Source organism: Ostrinia nubilalis, chromosome 27 (assembly GCF_963855985.1).
Source record: "Ostrinia nubilalis chromosome 27, ilOstNubi1.1, whole genome shotgun sequence".
NCBI classification, from domain to species: Eukaryota; Metazoa; Arthropoda; class Insecta; order Lepidoptera; family Crambidae; genus Ostrinia; species Ostrinia nubilalis.
In genome coordinates, this window is record NC_087114.1 from 1,861,908 (window position 1) to 1,878,661 (window position 16,754).

Consider the following 16,754-nt stretch of genomic DNA (forward strand, 5'->3'; position numbering starts at 1 on the left):
CGATCCCCCTGCTAAGTATTCTATACGCTTTCTCATCAGTTCTGCTTAATTTGAACAGGGCTACAACAAAACTAACAAAAATAATCAAAGGCCAATCCCACAAACTAAATAAACTGGATCAGATACTCAGAGTTAACTTCAGCATTAGTAATGAGGATATGACTCAATTAATTAGAAATACACTTTTGCACTTACAGGGCAGATATGTACAATCCTAGACTGCATCGCACTTAACATCAGGTGCGATTATGGTCAAATACCTGGCTTGTTATGCATAAAAAAAATATTTGAGAAGATTAAAAAAGTTGGTACTAAGTTCTAAAGTATTAAAAATGTTATATACCTACATAGCTACCTAATTTTACCGGTGTTTTTTTACGAGATCGAATCAGAAATGAGGAGATCCGTAAACGAACTAAAGTCGCTGACATAGCCCAACGGATTGAGCTGAAGTAAATAAGCATGGCACATAAGGGGCAGTGAAGGTTCTGGAGTGGACGCCACGTAGAACGTCTACCTACAAGGCGGACAGACGGCCTCACAAAGGCGCTGGATGCAGGCTACCAACTGACCAATTTGGAAATGAGGGCTATCGTTTTAGCGCTCACCAGTTTGCGCCACTGTAGAGTAAGGTCCTGTCACTTGCTAGTAGCGAAGACAGTGGCACCAACTGGTGAGTGCTAAAGTTGTAGGAGGACTATCGCATTTGCACTCATCAAGATGGCGCCACTGTAGAGTAAGGTCCTGTCAATTGCCAGGGGTGCCAACTATTAAGTATAAAAACGATAGCCCTCATTGGGGAAGGCATATCCAGCAGTGAACGTCCTCCGGTTGAAACGATGACAACCTGTAACATGTCACAATGTTACCTATGATTCACAATAAAGAATCTACATTGTTGTGCATTATAATATTCTTTTACCCCTTTCTAAGAACTATTAAATCGATAAAACCCAAACTAAAGCTGTTAAAAGTTTCGCTAAGCTATGCGTCGAAGTTCAGATTATTGTAAGCTCACGCGCTCATTTAAGTTCTTAAGCTTTCGAAGCTTTAATTACAAACATCTTAGTTACTGAATAATTTACAGCATGGGATCCATGCAAAAAAAGCAAATGACTCTCGAAAAAAATATAATCATCAGCGACGACTGTATTTTTAATAAAACCCAACTACGACAAAAAACGACGCTGAAAAAGTATAAAACAAGATTTTCAGAATACTGAACTGAACAAAGTTGCTAATGTAGTTGCATAGTAATTTTCATGTTTGGAAAACCGCAGTCACACGTTGTCAAAGTGCTACGGTAGGTAGGTATATGTAACGTGTGACTACGCCTAGCTAGTATATAACCAGTGGACCATTAAGACGCTTCTAATGATATGTCATTTGTCGAATTCTGATAAGTAGTTTAGAAGTTACGAAGGAACAGATGAACATACATACATACATACATAGCCTGTTAAAATCATAACCCTCCTTTTGCTTTGCCGTAGTCGGGTAAAAAGTAAACTAATTACAAAGTAGTAGTAGTAGTAATCAATAAAGGAGTTATTTTTTGGAATTAAGACCCTGTCAATTAATAAAATGACCGAACGCGATGGATGACTGTTGTGGACGCCATCTGCCCCATCTAGGGGACATAATAAAATGAATTTCCGATGCTTTACAAGGAAATTCGTTTAATATTTTTAATGCATTTCGCTCTGTCCTTCCGGTTTAGAGAAGTGACTCTTTCGACTTTCAGCAGTTCTGAGTACAAGTCAAAATTGTCTCTATTTGTGCATAGACAATTTGACACCATTCCCTAATAATTCGAAATCACAACTCTTCTAAAAAGACACTTCATTCTGGTCTTAAAAACTTAATTAATTTTAAATTACCTGTAAATTAAGATTTTTGGTCGCATTGTAATTTTAAAAAGTAGTTTATTTGAGTTGACAAAATAGTGACGTCACTTGCTTGTAGTGCCATACAAAATCTATGGGAAAGTTTCGTTTTGACAGTTTTAAAAAGTACGTACCAATTGATTGGTGGAGTCAACACTTCTATCACACTTCTATTGAGAATAACAGTTTGAGTGTTCTCATCTTTCTCACAATTTAGGTGGTCTTTACGAAGTGATTTCTCTTCCAGACAACCCAAGAAAAGACAGTTGTTTAAAATAAAAAGGGTCTTAACTAAAAAAGAAAAAAGACAACGCATTTCAACCCCAATTTCTGGTTGTAACTTTTAACAGCCCCAAAGCGGCCGCCCCATAAGTCCCATGGCGCGCATACAGAGACAATGACTTACGTTAATAAGCGCAAAATTACTTACAAATTGGGATTTAATAGTCCCCATACTTCCTTAAAAATGTAATGGGTCTTTCGTTTTTATTTCAGAGATAATTATGTTTGTTTGTATGATTATGTGAACATATCAAACCTCCATTATAAAGACGAAAGGTTTGATCGTATGTTTGAAGGGAACAAATAGGCTGCGAAACTACAGGACTGATTTGAAAAATTCTTATTAATTATTTCTAGTAGCTTTTGCCCGTGGCTTCACCCGCGTGAAATTTAGTTTGTCACAGACCGTAATAAATTATAGCCTATATGTTATTCTGGGTTATAAACCTGTAAAGTTTAATCAAAATCCGTTCAGTACTTTTTGCGTGAAAGAGTAACAAACATCCAAACATCCACACAAACTTTCGCATTTATAATATTAGTAGGAAGTAGTATGAGCAAGAAGATAAAAAAGTTTGGGATCCGTATGAAATCCTAGATAAGAGGTTGATAGCGGCTGGCACCCAGGTCGTCGGTCCACCTATGGATGGAAGTACGCTGCGTTTTCCAGTACAGTAATATCACAGTATTGTTCGTGTTATTATTGGTTTGGCATAGACTTGTATAAAGGCGATTTTGCCTTAACTTAAATAATTAATTAGATGAAGATAATACGCTATGTGAAACTTTAAACGTTACAATAACGGGTTTCGGATATCTTACCAAAAATACACCCACTAGTTGCTAATTAATTAATAACTAACTATCTATAGTAATTAATAACTATGTGGTTCCGCCAGAGTAGAATAAGATCCCATCAAAAACAATACTTGTCAAAAAAACCAAGTCTCGCAACTCAGTTGTTCTACGGTAAAAAGTTGTGAGATCCATGTAATACCAAGTCCAGGCCAGGAAATCTTTAACGTTTTACATAAATTATTGACTTGGCCATCGCACTAAATAATTTAATTTACACGTGTTTTCATGCGATGGCCAAGTCAATATATTTATGTAAAACGTTAAAGATTTCCTAGCCTGGACTTGGTATTACATGGATCTCACAACTTTTTACCGTAGAACAACTGAGTTGCGAGACTTGGTTTTTTTGACAAGTATTGTTTTTGATGGGATCTCATTTCTTTTTGTATTTTGTAGACAGCAGTTATGTATCTAGAAAACTGGACCGAAATTGAAAAATTTTACTCGACTTGGCGGTTGCACTACCGTGCCCCCAAATCTCATTTCTTTTTGTATTTTGTAGACAGCCGTTATGTATCTAGAAAACTGGACCGAAATTGAAAAATTTTACTCAACTTGGCGGTTGCACTACCGTGCCCCCAAATATTTTAGTTTTTCCTTGATTCATACACCAAACACTACTTATATTCCAAATTTGAAGCTTCTAGGTCTGCTAGAAGTGCCTTAGAGTTTTGATGATCGGTGAGTCAGTGAGTGACAAAATTAAGTAACTTTGACCCGTTATAATTCTTAAACTACTGGTTCAAATTGAATGAAATTTTAAATATACCGTGTCTTTACAATGCCTGCATAGCTAATGAAAATTCAGCCTTCTAGTTTTATCCACAACGAAGTTACAGGCAGTCGAAAATGGCCTGAATTGCTTCGAGAAAAGGATGGTACGGCCGTGCCGCTTTTTTGCTCGACTTGGTGGGGGCACTGCCGTGCCCCCAGATCATAGAATGCCCGTTTTCACCATCGATCCCTAATTTTTAAGTGACTTCTATGTAAACAAAATTCCTTATTATTTGTTACCATAGGGTTTACTTAAAAATTGGGGATATTTAAATTTACTCTTTTCGTGGATGTCGTAAGAGGCGACTAAGGGACAAATGCAACATCAGGCCTCCCCAACCCTAGAAAACCCTAGCTGGCCAGACGCCAGCGTGGGCCTGCGTGGGGAGTATAGGACAAATCCTCCATTTGCCTCTGGTCAATTAGAGGGTCGTGCTCCTGCAGTGGAGACTAAATGACCTGATGATGATGGTGAAGGTGATGAAACTTTTAAGGAATCTATTACTAAGACTCTTCAATTTTGGTCCTATCAACTGTATACTTGCAAAAATATACGTTGGCTCTACATTTTTATTGGAGTTTAAAATATTACATGGGAAAAATATGGGAAATACTACTTTCTTTCTTTTTTTTTTTCATGGTTACAACTTTATTATACAATAACAAACTAAATTTGTACAGGTAATTTACAAACTTAAAAACTATACTATATACAAAAAAAAAATACAATATTTACAAAAAAGGAAAATAAAAGTTAAATTAAAAAAGTATCCCTATCCCCAGATCTGTCGGTGAGGTTAGCGGTGCCCAAAAGGCTGGCAGCGTTTCCGCGTTGGATCGCTAGGCTTAAACGCTGGCCAAGGTAGAACCCGGCCGTCTGGTCACCGGTGACCTCGATGATGCGGGAGGAAAGCTCAGTGAAAAGCTTTTTGGCCTCCGGGCCCCAAGGTCCCAGCGTTTCCACGCCGAAAGGTACAAAACGGTAGCAGCTGTCTAAAGCGGAATATTTGCTTTTTTTCAAAGATTCCGCTGAAGCAGCCGCAGCGCCTGCAGCCCTCGACGTGGAAGGCACATGGGAGGGGGCAAGAGTGTCGCAGCAAGTCGCATCCCAGACCAATGCCCGACCCTTAGACCAAGGAATTAATGTCATACCGTCGGGCCTTTTACCATCATCTCGACAGATACCTAAGGGTTCAAGTACTGCCGGGATACGAATTGATGTAAAGGCCCGACGTATGATGTCATTAAGACTTGCATGGCGAGGAATGCGACCTGCACTTTTGACGCAGGAGAGGCCATGATGACCAAAACTATCCACTGAGATCCCGCAACGACAGAGGTGGGGATGGGTGTAACTAATTCCAAGACGCAAAGAAATTAGCACGGAAAGTGAAGTGTTGTCTAGGACAGTCCCGATATTGGCTGAAGGAACAATGTTCAGCCAATATCCGGACTCTCTTTCAGCAACAGCAATGAGACGAGCACGGTGTGTATCATCTGTGCAAGAAGACAAAAGAGAATCATACGTGATTTTACACAGCGGCTCGTCCCACTGCCTCTGCGAAGACAAAGACAAAGGTAAATCGATCTTGGACAAATTTGACCATGCAATTCTTGCATCTTTCTTTCTAATAATTATGTAGGTATAAGACTCACAGTTTTGTTACAAAACTCCGAAACGGCTTGACCGATTCCTATGCTGTGGCATGTTCAGTAGGTCTGAGAATAGACGAAAACTATTTTTCATACCCCACCTAGGGTTTTTTTAAGTATACGAAGTGGCAGGCACAGCTATACAGGGTGTCTTGAAATCGTTGGATTCCTTTTAAAATAAGACTCTACTAATGATACCTACATAGTACTTTCCCCAAATATAAGACAAATCCAATGATATTACAAGTATGTCAAATGACTTCAAAGTCACCCTGTATAGATATTTAATTAAAAAAAACTACTCAACAAAGCAAAAGTACTTCTAAACAAGAGCAATCCTAGGTGACGAACTAGGAAATACCAACATGTTGAAGAATTAATAACATTATTATGCAATTGTATTGTTTTCAAAATATCACACCGTTCAACTATAAACTTTTCAATAATGGAGGGAAAAGGGAATTCCGCCATTTTGAAAGCATTCATTTGTGCCAAAGAGGCGGGACTGAGCAGTTCTGTTTTCAAAATGAATTGGAATTTTACATCTTTATTTATTTTCTTTTCTGTGAGTGTCTGTGCGGCCAGTTACCATGAACAGTATAGAGGTTAGTGAAAGAGTTTTTATTATAATTTTATTAATCCTTTGACGGGTTCACCCAATGTCTAAGTAGCTCAGATGGTTAAGTGCAGTTCCCTAGCAAGCGAAAGGTCGTATCGTGGGTTCGATTCCCATCTTAGGCAATTCGATTTTTTTAAGTAATTTTACAAAATCATTTTGTTGAATATGATGTACCTATTTTCATTATTTTAGTGCCCAAAACATGTACGGACAAGTGGGAGTCGTACGTGTTTAATGATATGGAATACGTGGTTCAAAATCTGCCTGTAAATTGGGAAAACGCCAAAATTCTCTGTCGGTAAGTTTAAAGTAGGAGAGCCAAAGTAACCGACATAGCTCGCAGAATTGCTAAAATCAAGTGGCAGTGGGCGGGGCACATAGCTCGTAGAGACGATGGCCGTTGGGGCAGGAAAGTTCTCGAGTGGCGACCACGGGCTGGAAAACGTAGCGTGGGCAGGCCTCCTACTAGGTGGACCGACGATCTGGTAAAGGTCGCGGGAAGAGCCTGGATGCGGGCAGCGCAGGACCGTTCATTGTGGAAAACCTTGGGGGAGGCCTTTGTCCAGCAGTGGACGTCATTTGGCTGAAACGACAAGTTTAAAGTAACCTTAAAATTACCTATACCATCACCAGGGAACCAGACGCAGGTTAGCATACCATCCCTACATTGTCGACATTCCACCAGCTCGCACTAAGAGTAGGCGCACACCGTTGATTTTTAGTTGGCCGATAGTTGTGCCCGATTTTAAATTGTATGAAGAATCGGCCAAATCGAATCGGCGTAGTGTGCGCACTCCCATACATGCCCATACTGATCAACTGCCCGATTAAACTATCGGCCGATGAAAAATCAACGGTGTGCGCCTACTTTAAGCGTTTCGATAACTCTTTTATAACGCGGACAGCTAGGGACTGGAATTCGCTGCCTGCTGCTGTCTTTCCCGAAACATTAATCCGGGCCTTTTCAAGGCGAGAGTGAAAAGCACTTACAGGACAGATACCAGATATGTACCATCCTAGACTGCATCTCACTTAATATCAGGTGCAGTTGCGGTCAAATACCTAGTACCTGTCTTGTTCAGCATAAAAAATATTTTTTCAGAGGTCACCACAATGGATCCCTTGCAGTATTAGACACAAAGGAAAAAGCTGAATTCTTGGCCGAAGCTCTTTCTGAGTCCCAGCTTTGTAAGTATGATAGACTGATGCCCGTTTTCACCATCAATCCCTAATTTTTAAGTGACCCCTATGAAAACAAAGTGCCTGTTATGTGTTACCATTGGGGTCACTTAAAAATTAGGGATTAATGGTGAAAACAGGCATGAAAAGAGCAATGTAAAAATAAAACCTAACCTTACATTGGTAACTATAGTTTAAACAACAATGTATTAACAACTGAGTTTATTCCGACATCTTCTCAACACTTAAAATAGAGAGACACGTCGGGTCTCAATCACAACGCGACATTTAAAATGAGTTACATTATGTACTCCCGGCTTGACGTTTCGGCTGCTATTCTGCAGGCATGGTCACAAGCAGACGCGCTCTGGGGGCGTAGTGTGAGTTTACATCAAGTCATCAATAATGAGCGCAAAAAAAAATGACATTAAAATAAATGTATGACGAATTGTACAGCGCCCCTAGCGAACAGTTTTCATATATATATTTTTTGACACTCTCACTGGTGAGGACGTTTGATGTAAACTCACTAAGCCCTCTGGTGTCTCTATATTTTAGTTGAAATGGAACCCGAAAGTTTAAAGTCTTTTTTCAACACTTACCATAATATTGGTCTCGAAACACCCTTGCTCCGGGACAAGAATAACGAATAATAAGTGGTCCTGTGCTGAAAAGAAGCAGCACAAGATACTTATGGTTTTTTCATGGTCAGCTATAGAGTCAGTATGGGTGGGCGCCCGGAGGGGCTCCGCTGACGACCCGGCGGGCTACCGCTGGGGGCAAGGCCTGGAGTTGAGAAGGACTGCTGCTGATGTCTACTCGGAGGCTGGCTTGGATGATCACTACCCTGCGGTATGTGGGAACTTATTTATAAATTAATTTATATCGATATAGACACATGAACCAGACGTAATGTAAACAGGCTTGTCGGTGGACCGAAGATCTTGTGAAGGTTGTGGAAAGCACATGGATGCGGGAGCAGATGATGCCACTGTAGCCACAAGCGAGTGACAGGACCTTACTCTACAGAAGCGCCAACTATATCATAACGTAAGTGTCGTAAAAAGGCGACTAAGGGGTACTGGCAAGATGATGGGGAATTAGGGCTACCGTTTTGTCATCGTATATGGGTATCGTTTGATGAGTGACAAGAGAGAGTGAGTCTTTAGTGGCGCAAACTAATGAAAGCAAACATAATAGCCCTCATTAGAGAGGCAGAGGAGGCTAAATGACTATAATACTATGCTTCTTCACTGGTTGGGTTCTTATTGACGGTTAAGCTCTAGATCTAGAGTTGCAGCTGTGGGAATAGTCCCTGTAACTCAGAAGTGTTTGCTTCTCCACCAGTGGCTGAACCGCACCAGGGTCCCGGTACCAGAGGGTGGAGCAGACTGCGTGGCCCGTCTTCGTGGACTTGCCCTGCCAGATACTGAGGCTTCGCACTCCTTATGTGCCTCTCACTGGTTCACATTCGTTCGTTTCAGCCAAGGCGTCTGCTAGACAAAGCCTGTCCCAAGGATTTCCACAATGACCGATCCTGCGCTGACCGCGTCCAGTTTCTTCCTGCAACCTCCACCAGAGCTATACAAAGGAAAGTTCTTGAATTAACTGAGACAGACTGTCGCGTCTCGTCTCAATGTTCTTGACCGAGACAGAGACTTAGTCAAGAAACGGTCGCATCTCTTGTCTTGGTGTGAACTATCGTCTTCAAGCTTTCCACTCCTTGCTCTGGCCAACGTGGGGAATAGACCAAATCGTCCATTTGCCTCTGGTCAATTAGAGCATGGTCATGTAGTGGGAACTAGATGACCTGATGATAATGATGATTTAGAAGCCTTTGTTCCTCCATCAGTGGCTGAACCGCACCAGGGTCCCGGTTCCAGAAGGCGGCGCGGACTGCGTGGCGCTGGAGCGTGCGCGCCACGACCGGCCCGTCTTCGTGGACTTACCCTGCCAGATACTGAGGCCCTTCGCTTGTGAGAGAGGAGTCACACTCCTCATGTGTCCCTCTCACTGATTCACATTCGTTCGTTTCAGCCAAGGCATCTGATAGACAAAGCCTAACCCAAGGGTTTCCACAACAGCCGGTCCTGAGCTGACCGCGTCCAGGTTCTTCCTGCAACCTTCACAGATCTATACAAAGGAAAGTTCTTGAATTGACCGAGACAAACTGTCGCGTCTCGTCTCAATATTTTTGAATTGACCAGACAGAGACTTAGTCAAGAAACGGTCGTATCTCTTGTCTCGGTGTGAACTATCGTCTTCAAGCTTTCCACTCTTTTCCTTGCATGGGGAATAGACCAAATCGTCCATTTGCCTCTGGTCAATTAGAGCATGGTCCTGTAGTGGGAACTAGATGACCTGATGATAATGGTGATTTAGAAGCCTCTGTTCCTCCATCAGTGGCTGAACCGCACCAGGGTGCCGGTACCAGAGGGTGGCGCGGACTGCGTGGCGCTGGAACGCGCGCGCCACGACCGGCCCGTCTTCGTGGACTTGCCCTGCCAGATACTGAGACCCTTCGCTTGCGAGAGAGGACCGGCACTCCTCATGTGTCCCTCTCACTGATTCTAATAACATTTGTTCAATTGACTTCACTGTCGTACCCACTAGTAAATGGAGGATTGGTCTAAACCCATACAGACCAAATGAGTTGGAGCAACCTGGTGTTTTCATATCTGTCTCTTAGTCGCTTTTTAGGACCACCACCACTGCTAGTTGCTTTTTAGCTTCATCAGTTGTCGCCACTGTAGAGTCAGGTCCTTTCACTCGCTAGTTGTGCCAACTGGTTAGCGCTGAAGCGGTAGAAATACCATCGCATTTGCACTCATCGGGATGGTGCCACTATAGAGTAAGGTTTTCCACTTGCTAATGGCGCGTTAACAAAATATAATAAAATAGACCATCTTGAAAAAAAAGTTATATCGTGAAGTCGAGAAAAGCAAAGACTCTTACGGTTGGAATTAGAGAGTACCAGCTCTTGCGGTGGAGACTAAATGACCTGATGATGATGGCTTGTTACCAGTGGCTGAACCGCACCAGGGTCCCGGTGCCAGAGGGCGGCGCGGACTGCGTGGCGCTGGAGCGTGCGCGCCACGACCGGCCCGTCTTCGTGGACTTGCCCTGCCAGATACTGAGGCCCTTCGCTTGTGAAAGAGGTACGTGAGGATGCACCGGAGTTTCCTCCCACTTATGGAGAGTGACGGAGTACTGATGTCTTTTTATTGGGTATTCCTCGTCGTTCTGACTTGGTGAGCCCCATTTACCTACACTGTCCCCGTTTTAAGACACTACTGATTGGAAAAATTTCCGTGCTTTTAAGCGATTTTGTGAAAAATATTATTGGCAGGTAGTTGCTAATTGCTCATAAGATACGAGTAGACCCCCTTAATTAATATTTATTGTCCGTGGTGCATATCTTTTCTTAAAGGTTTTAAACCTTTGTTTGTCATCCGCTTTGCAATGGAGGGAAGTCGAACCTTAATTTCGAACTCCTCCTATGTTCTTCTGATTAATTTCGTTGCGGGTCCAATGACAGTTTAACTTTCCCCCGGGACAAACTTGACCTTCATTTTTTGAGTTTTTGTGGCGGTCAAGCTGTAGTTCCTGGCTACACAGGAGTTGCAACGAGAAGTGGGAATAGTTTGATGAGAGAGCGACTAACGCTTATGTAGCCTGAAAGCCTGCAGACGAGGGGCTATCTATATTGATCCGTTATAAACAGTATTGAGTAACGAAAAGCGACGATAGCCAAACGGTCAAGGACTCCGACTGGCCAACTCGTGAACTGAAGAGCGCGGGTTCGATCCCCGCTGCCTCTTAAATTATTGTGGTGAATACAGGGCCTTTCGTGTCAAACAAATAGTCCTGCATGCCATGCAATGTACCTGTATAATGCATAGTCTGTATACCTACTTCACTGTCGCAATGGGACCTCCAGTCATAGCAGTGAAATGTTGTTTAAAATAAATAAATAACTTATGCGGGCAGACTTGGCGGAGGCCTTTGCTTTGTCCAGTAGTACCTGGATGTCCTTTGGTTACAACCAAATTGACTAAGTTTGGGACTGGGTGCAGTGCTTAATTTCCTAGAATAATTAATTATTATTGTCGTTTGGTTGTAACAGAAGCCCAAAAAGACGTAAAAGTGAGCGAACTAAAAGTGGTGCGGTGTCGCAGCGGCCTCTACCACGTGTACAACGGCCGGCTCAACTGGCACCAGGCGGCGGCCTACTGTGTGCTAAGGAAGATGAGGTCAGTGCAGGTTCGGTGCCCGAAAGGGTCACACAAAATGAAGAAAAGACAACATTATTTTGATTGTTTTTTATATTATTGCGCAGCTTTTTTTTGAGTCGAACTTTGTTGTCTAAATTGTTTTGTGGATTTCGATGTCTGAAACCATCGTGGCGGATAATTGAATAATATTCATGTTACAGCCTAGCCAATATCGGGACAATGAGATGTTTGAAGAAATTGGGAATGGCCATGCTCAAGACTCGACCAAGTAAGAATTTATTATTTTTCTAGACCTTAGTTACCTACTTACTCGATAGAGGCGCCACTGGTGATAGATAGACTAAAGAGCTAGTGAACGCCAGACCTACGTCATTTTATAAAAGCTGAAAGTTTGTCAGCGTATGCTCCCAATAAAGGATAGAATGTTGGTGAATCATGAAGTTTGGGTCATCGTGGCTTTGGAAGCTATACTATAAAAACTGTCTGGCAAGGAGTTGGAACTGTCAAAACTGTCTGGCTGATGAGAAAATTACTTCTAAATATTGCCTTAATGAGCTATGAGCACAAAATCACTCTTTTTTATGCTGAACTGGTAACTATGCTCTCATTATGATAGTAGTGCAAGGGGAATATGGTTACTACCATATTTTGAACTGAATTTCCTGGCTTTGAAGTTCAAAAACATTTGACTTGATCTGCCCTGTTAAGGCTCAAGTGAGATGCAGTCTAGGATACCTGCCCTTTAAGTGCCTATTCACTCTCACCTTGAAAAAGTCATAATAAAAAAACATCAAAAACGTACTATGTACCACAGTTCCAGGTACCCATTTCGGGTCATATCGTCTCGTTCTATCGCTAAAAATCGCCATTTGACGAGAGCGAGAGAAAAAACGGAAATGGGTAGCTGAAACTGTGGCCTACAAGTACTGTGAAAAGCAACTCTGTCACTCTCACTACTCACCTGCCATGTAACACACGTAACGTAGCATGTAACGTAACCAACCTTCAAGTGAGTACGGCTCGTCCACGGTCATCGCGTATCTGGCTGCGAGCACCTGAATCCTACTGCGAGCCTCCTTTGTGCTCGCAGTGATACCGCCAGTCGGCGGGTCGCTGCGATCTCCCTGCGAACCACGCGCGAGCAGCTCGCAGCGGGCTCGTGCCTATGTACTCACTTGATACAGTATCTGATACATGAGGTACATGCTACACGGCTAGATGAGTACCCTGCTTAAGGATTTTTCATTAAAATCAAGCCTATACAACTCGCAGGTATCGAGAACGCCTGGATCGGCTCCACTGGTACCCTCGGCAGGTGGACTTGGGTGGACACAGGCGTTAGCATCTTCCAGCTGCCTCCTCACTCCGACGTGCAGGCAGAGCTGTGGCCTCCCATGAGGTAAATCAGCAGTCATCAATATGTATACCCAGCTTAGGGCCGTTTAGGGGCCCTGGGCATATAAGGATCAAGGGAGGCCCTTCTCATCTGGAGAAAGATCTTTTATGAGAACAGACGAAGGCCTCTCCGATCGCGGGGCTCTGGGCACGTGCCCAGTGGGAAAGAGTGGCCTGTGTATACCCTTCTTCTTCTGTTTATGGTGATATGTGTCCGTCCACGTTAATTGGCCATGTCATGGTACTGAATTTTAAACACTGAAATTTTGATGTTTACGGTTTGAGTGAAGCCCAGTTTCTTCCAACAAGGTGGAGCGAATCAGAGAAGTGTTTTGAATAACCAATCAGATTTCATTATTTCCACTTCTCCGCTCTGCTCCGCTTTGGTGGAAGGGCCTAAGTGCTACCTATTGTCAATACGTATAAAAGCCTATTTGGTGAAAATTTAATGACTTTTATGCCTTTTTGATCCCAGTTTTTTTGCAACGCCTCTATTGGTTATTTATGGCTCTGTTAGTCGGTTCTAAATGAAGATGCTTTATTTCAGAGACAGATCATCTGTGAAGCAGAGCGGCTGCCTACAACTGGATCGGCACGCCGCTCACCCACCGGTCTTCATGGAGGCGCGGTGTGAAAGGAGGATGCAGTTCATTTGCTACCAAGGTGATCATTCCATCATCAGGTCATTTAGTCTCCACTGCAGGAGCACGACCCTCTAATTTACCAAAGGCAAATGGAGGATTTGGCCTACACTCCCCACGCTGGCCAGACAGGTTGGGGAGGCCTAATATTCGCTTATCGTACTAATTTCTATAACTCTTATATTTTAAGAATAAAACGTAATGCTTCCTTTCTCATTTTTAATTTTTCTGTTTGTTGAAGGTATTCAAGCATTGGCTTCACTGCCAGCGACACCTAGCGACGACATCTATTATTACGTGCTAGTGAAGCAGCTGTTATACTGGCAGCATGCTTACGACAACTGCTTGAAAATGAACGGGACCCTCGCTAGTGTGGACAATAATGATATTTTGATACAATTGCTACTGGTCATGGGAGAGAATAAAGATGAACGTAAGTGTTCACATTTTACAATGTAACCGCTTTTTTAATAATAATCTCTTGAAAATAGCGCCATCTCTTGTCAAGTAGTCAAAGTAATTAATTTGTAAAAGACCCGTAATTTTAAGCCAATCCTAATCTTGTGAAAAAATCACTAATAAGCAAACATCGAAATGGGTACCTCCTTTGAAATAAAAAATATAAATTTATGATCATTATAGATGTTGGGTATTTCGCCGAAACAGTAAATTTTCTGTGTCCAGGCAGGCGAACACATGTTTTTTTATATCTATCTGTATAAAACTATTTTTATGGGAAAGTTCATCAAAAGTTTTATTTGTTTTTGCTATTACAATAGTAGAAACTATAAATAATACCGTAGAAAAACTTAATCAAAAGTCGTTTTTCTAATTTCCTTGTTATGTCCATTACTGTTGTTTGCCAAAATGAAGGCACATTATAAAAAATTGAAGCGTAATTTAATTCTAGTAGCACTCTCTTTACATTTGAGAAACGTTTGGCTATCGGAAAATAAAAACTTTCAATGTCAAATTCTTATAGGAAGAAAATAAAGTGAAGTTAAGTTCTTGTCCAGGTCAAAAGTATAATTTCCCTGGGTCTTCTTTTCGACCATTGTAGTAACGAAACGAAAAAACTTAGAATGTAACGCACTGCACCGTTACACTCGGCCATTACGTCCCAAGAGGCCATCAAGGCAGGATAGTACATCGTTGATCAGTTTCGCGACAAATCGCTTAAGTAGGTCCCTCCTTGGGTTTTTGTTTACTAAAAAGTCAATTTCTTTGGGCGGTTTTTTGCAGCTAAACAATGGATTAATTTAATGTTTATTTACACAAATGTAGTGTCTGTAGGGGTTAACCCATGATTTAAATAGTAAATGCATAGGGTAAATAGGTTTTTGTTTGTGGTGTCTTTTAGGCATAAATTTAATTTCTTTGGCCCTAATTTCCTTGTTTTCCGTGGCTTAAAATGGCCTAGGAAATTATAAAAGACCATTTTTAATTCGGCGCAAAGTCAAATTTTTAGTATTTTTTTATTGGAATAAGTTTAAAATTTACATTTTAAGAAATGGGTATCAGAATAGATATAGCACAACTTGTTTTTAACTCTTAACTCAATCTACTGCATTTATCTTCCTTAGTTGTGTAAAAACGTTATACTTAATGATATAATATTCATTTGTGTGTTTGCTTACGAAGGTACACTAAAATGGGTCGAATTAAAAAAAAGCAAACCACAGAAGAAAACTTAGAGAAAACAATATTTATAATAATTTCCTTGGCTACCAAAATTTTATGACCTCATAACTTTGTTTCTAGAACGAATTATGACACCCCTTTTAGATACATTGGCTTAGTTTTTGCTTCTTAATACAATGGAAAAATAAAAATAGTTAAAAACAAAAAAAAATTTGGTGCCAAGGAAATTAGGCAAAATCGACCATTTTTGGCGAAATACCCTGTTTCTTATTAATTTTTTACCAGCAATTCATCACATTTGGATTTCCGGTCGTCTAAACATGACAAGAGATACATCAGATGCAGTGAGTTATTCGTGGCACAATCCAAACAATGGAAAGAAGATTTACGACCCAGTACATTTCAATGATCCCGCTTTTGCTTTGTATGTAAGTATAAACCACCAAAAAGATAAAAAGTTCAGTCATTTTTGGCTCATGTGAAGAAAACCATGGTTTCAGTCCGACATTTAAAATAATATTTTCCGCCAGATGTCACTAGTGTTACTTAAATAAAATGTTTCATCTACTCCTCGCTAGATGTCACTGTAATGCTATTTGATACATTTTAGTATGGAGCCTTACTAATAGATGTCGCTTTTAGCGGAATGTAATTTCAGTTTTATATCAGCCACTACATGTCACTACTCTTAAAACTTAGTACTAGTATTCGTTACAGGATGTCGCTATTACGTAGTTCTGATAAATTGGTGTTTTCTACCAGATGCCTCCATGGCTAGATGAAGAGTTCTCCATGGATAATCCCTGCCTAAACCTGGATAGGCAGGATCATCTCAACGGCTTGGTGTATGGGCTGCCTTGTGACACGCCGCAGTATTCCATTTGTATGATTGGTAAGATTTACTCCCATTGTAAAAGAAAACCTAAGGGGCAGTTGATGTTTTGTCTCTAAAATTCTTTCTCGCCGATTTAAACTAGAACCAGTTAGCAAGCAACACATTTAACAAGCTTTAATAAATTGTTCCGACTACCTATCACACATTATTAATACATACTCATTTTTGTTAATATTTTTTTACTAAATAACAAAAGATACAATATAACTTGAAGGTATTGTTCATTGCATCTGTTATGCATAATGCTCTTCACACTACAACTTGTCCTTGCCGAGATTCGACCCGCAAATTCAGTTGTCATTCTAATAGTTATTAGCAAGCCTAATGTAGGTCCATGGGTCATAATTATTTTGTTTCAATTACAGAAAAATCAATCAAATCTTCAATGATGGAGAATGCCACCGATGGATATGAAACCTCAAAATGAAGATAATTATAAAGTATACATGAAGAATTTAGACAATAAAACTGTAATTTGTAATAATGTAGTTTTTATTACACATTAATTAACAAGTTCTATTTGTAAGAAACACAAAAATAGTTTATTTGGTTTATCAGAACTAGTGAATCAAAATAAATAAAGAACCAAAATAAGTGAATATTTTTTCTTTCTTTCAAAAGCTATCACTCAGTAGAGCGCAATGATATCATGTAATGAACTGAACAATACAATGTGCATGTGCAATTTTTTTTACT

General features: G+C 40.9%; 2 protein-coding genes across 2 annotated transcripts; both read left to right on the forward strand.

Moving 5' to 3' along the window:
- Positions 1 to 5,870: 5,870 nt before the first annotated feature.
- On the forward strand, positions 5,871 to 9,819 carry LOC135084742 (uncharacterized). Its single transcript, XM_063979480.1, has 7 exons — positions 5,871 to 6,058; positions 6,265 to 6,370; positions 7,175 to 7,260; positions 7,964 to 8,103; positions 8,599 to 8,724; positions 9,104 to 9,238; positions 9,655 to 9,819. Exons 1-7 carry the CDS (start codon positions 5,899 to 5,901, stop codon positions 9,817 to 9,819), a joined length of 918 nt encoding a protein of 305 aa, XP_063835550.1. The 5' UTR covers positions 5,871 to 5,898.
- Positions 9,820 to 13,414: 3,595 nt separating this feature from the next.
- LOC135084743 (uncharacterized) lies at positions 13,415 to 16,513 on the forward strand. Its single transcript, XM_063979481.1, has 5 exons — positions 13,415 to 13,544; positions 13,764 to 13,955; positions 15,449 to 15,591; positions 15,926 to 16,055; positions 16,424 to 16,513. The coding sequence occupies exons 1-5, from the start codon at positions 13,415 to 13,417 to the stop codon at positions 16,483 to 16,485; spliced, it is 657 nt and encodes a 218-aa protein (XP_063835551.1). The 3' UTR covers positions 16,486 to 16,513.
- Positions 16,514 to 16,754: the final 241 nt, after the last annotated feature.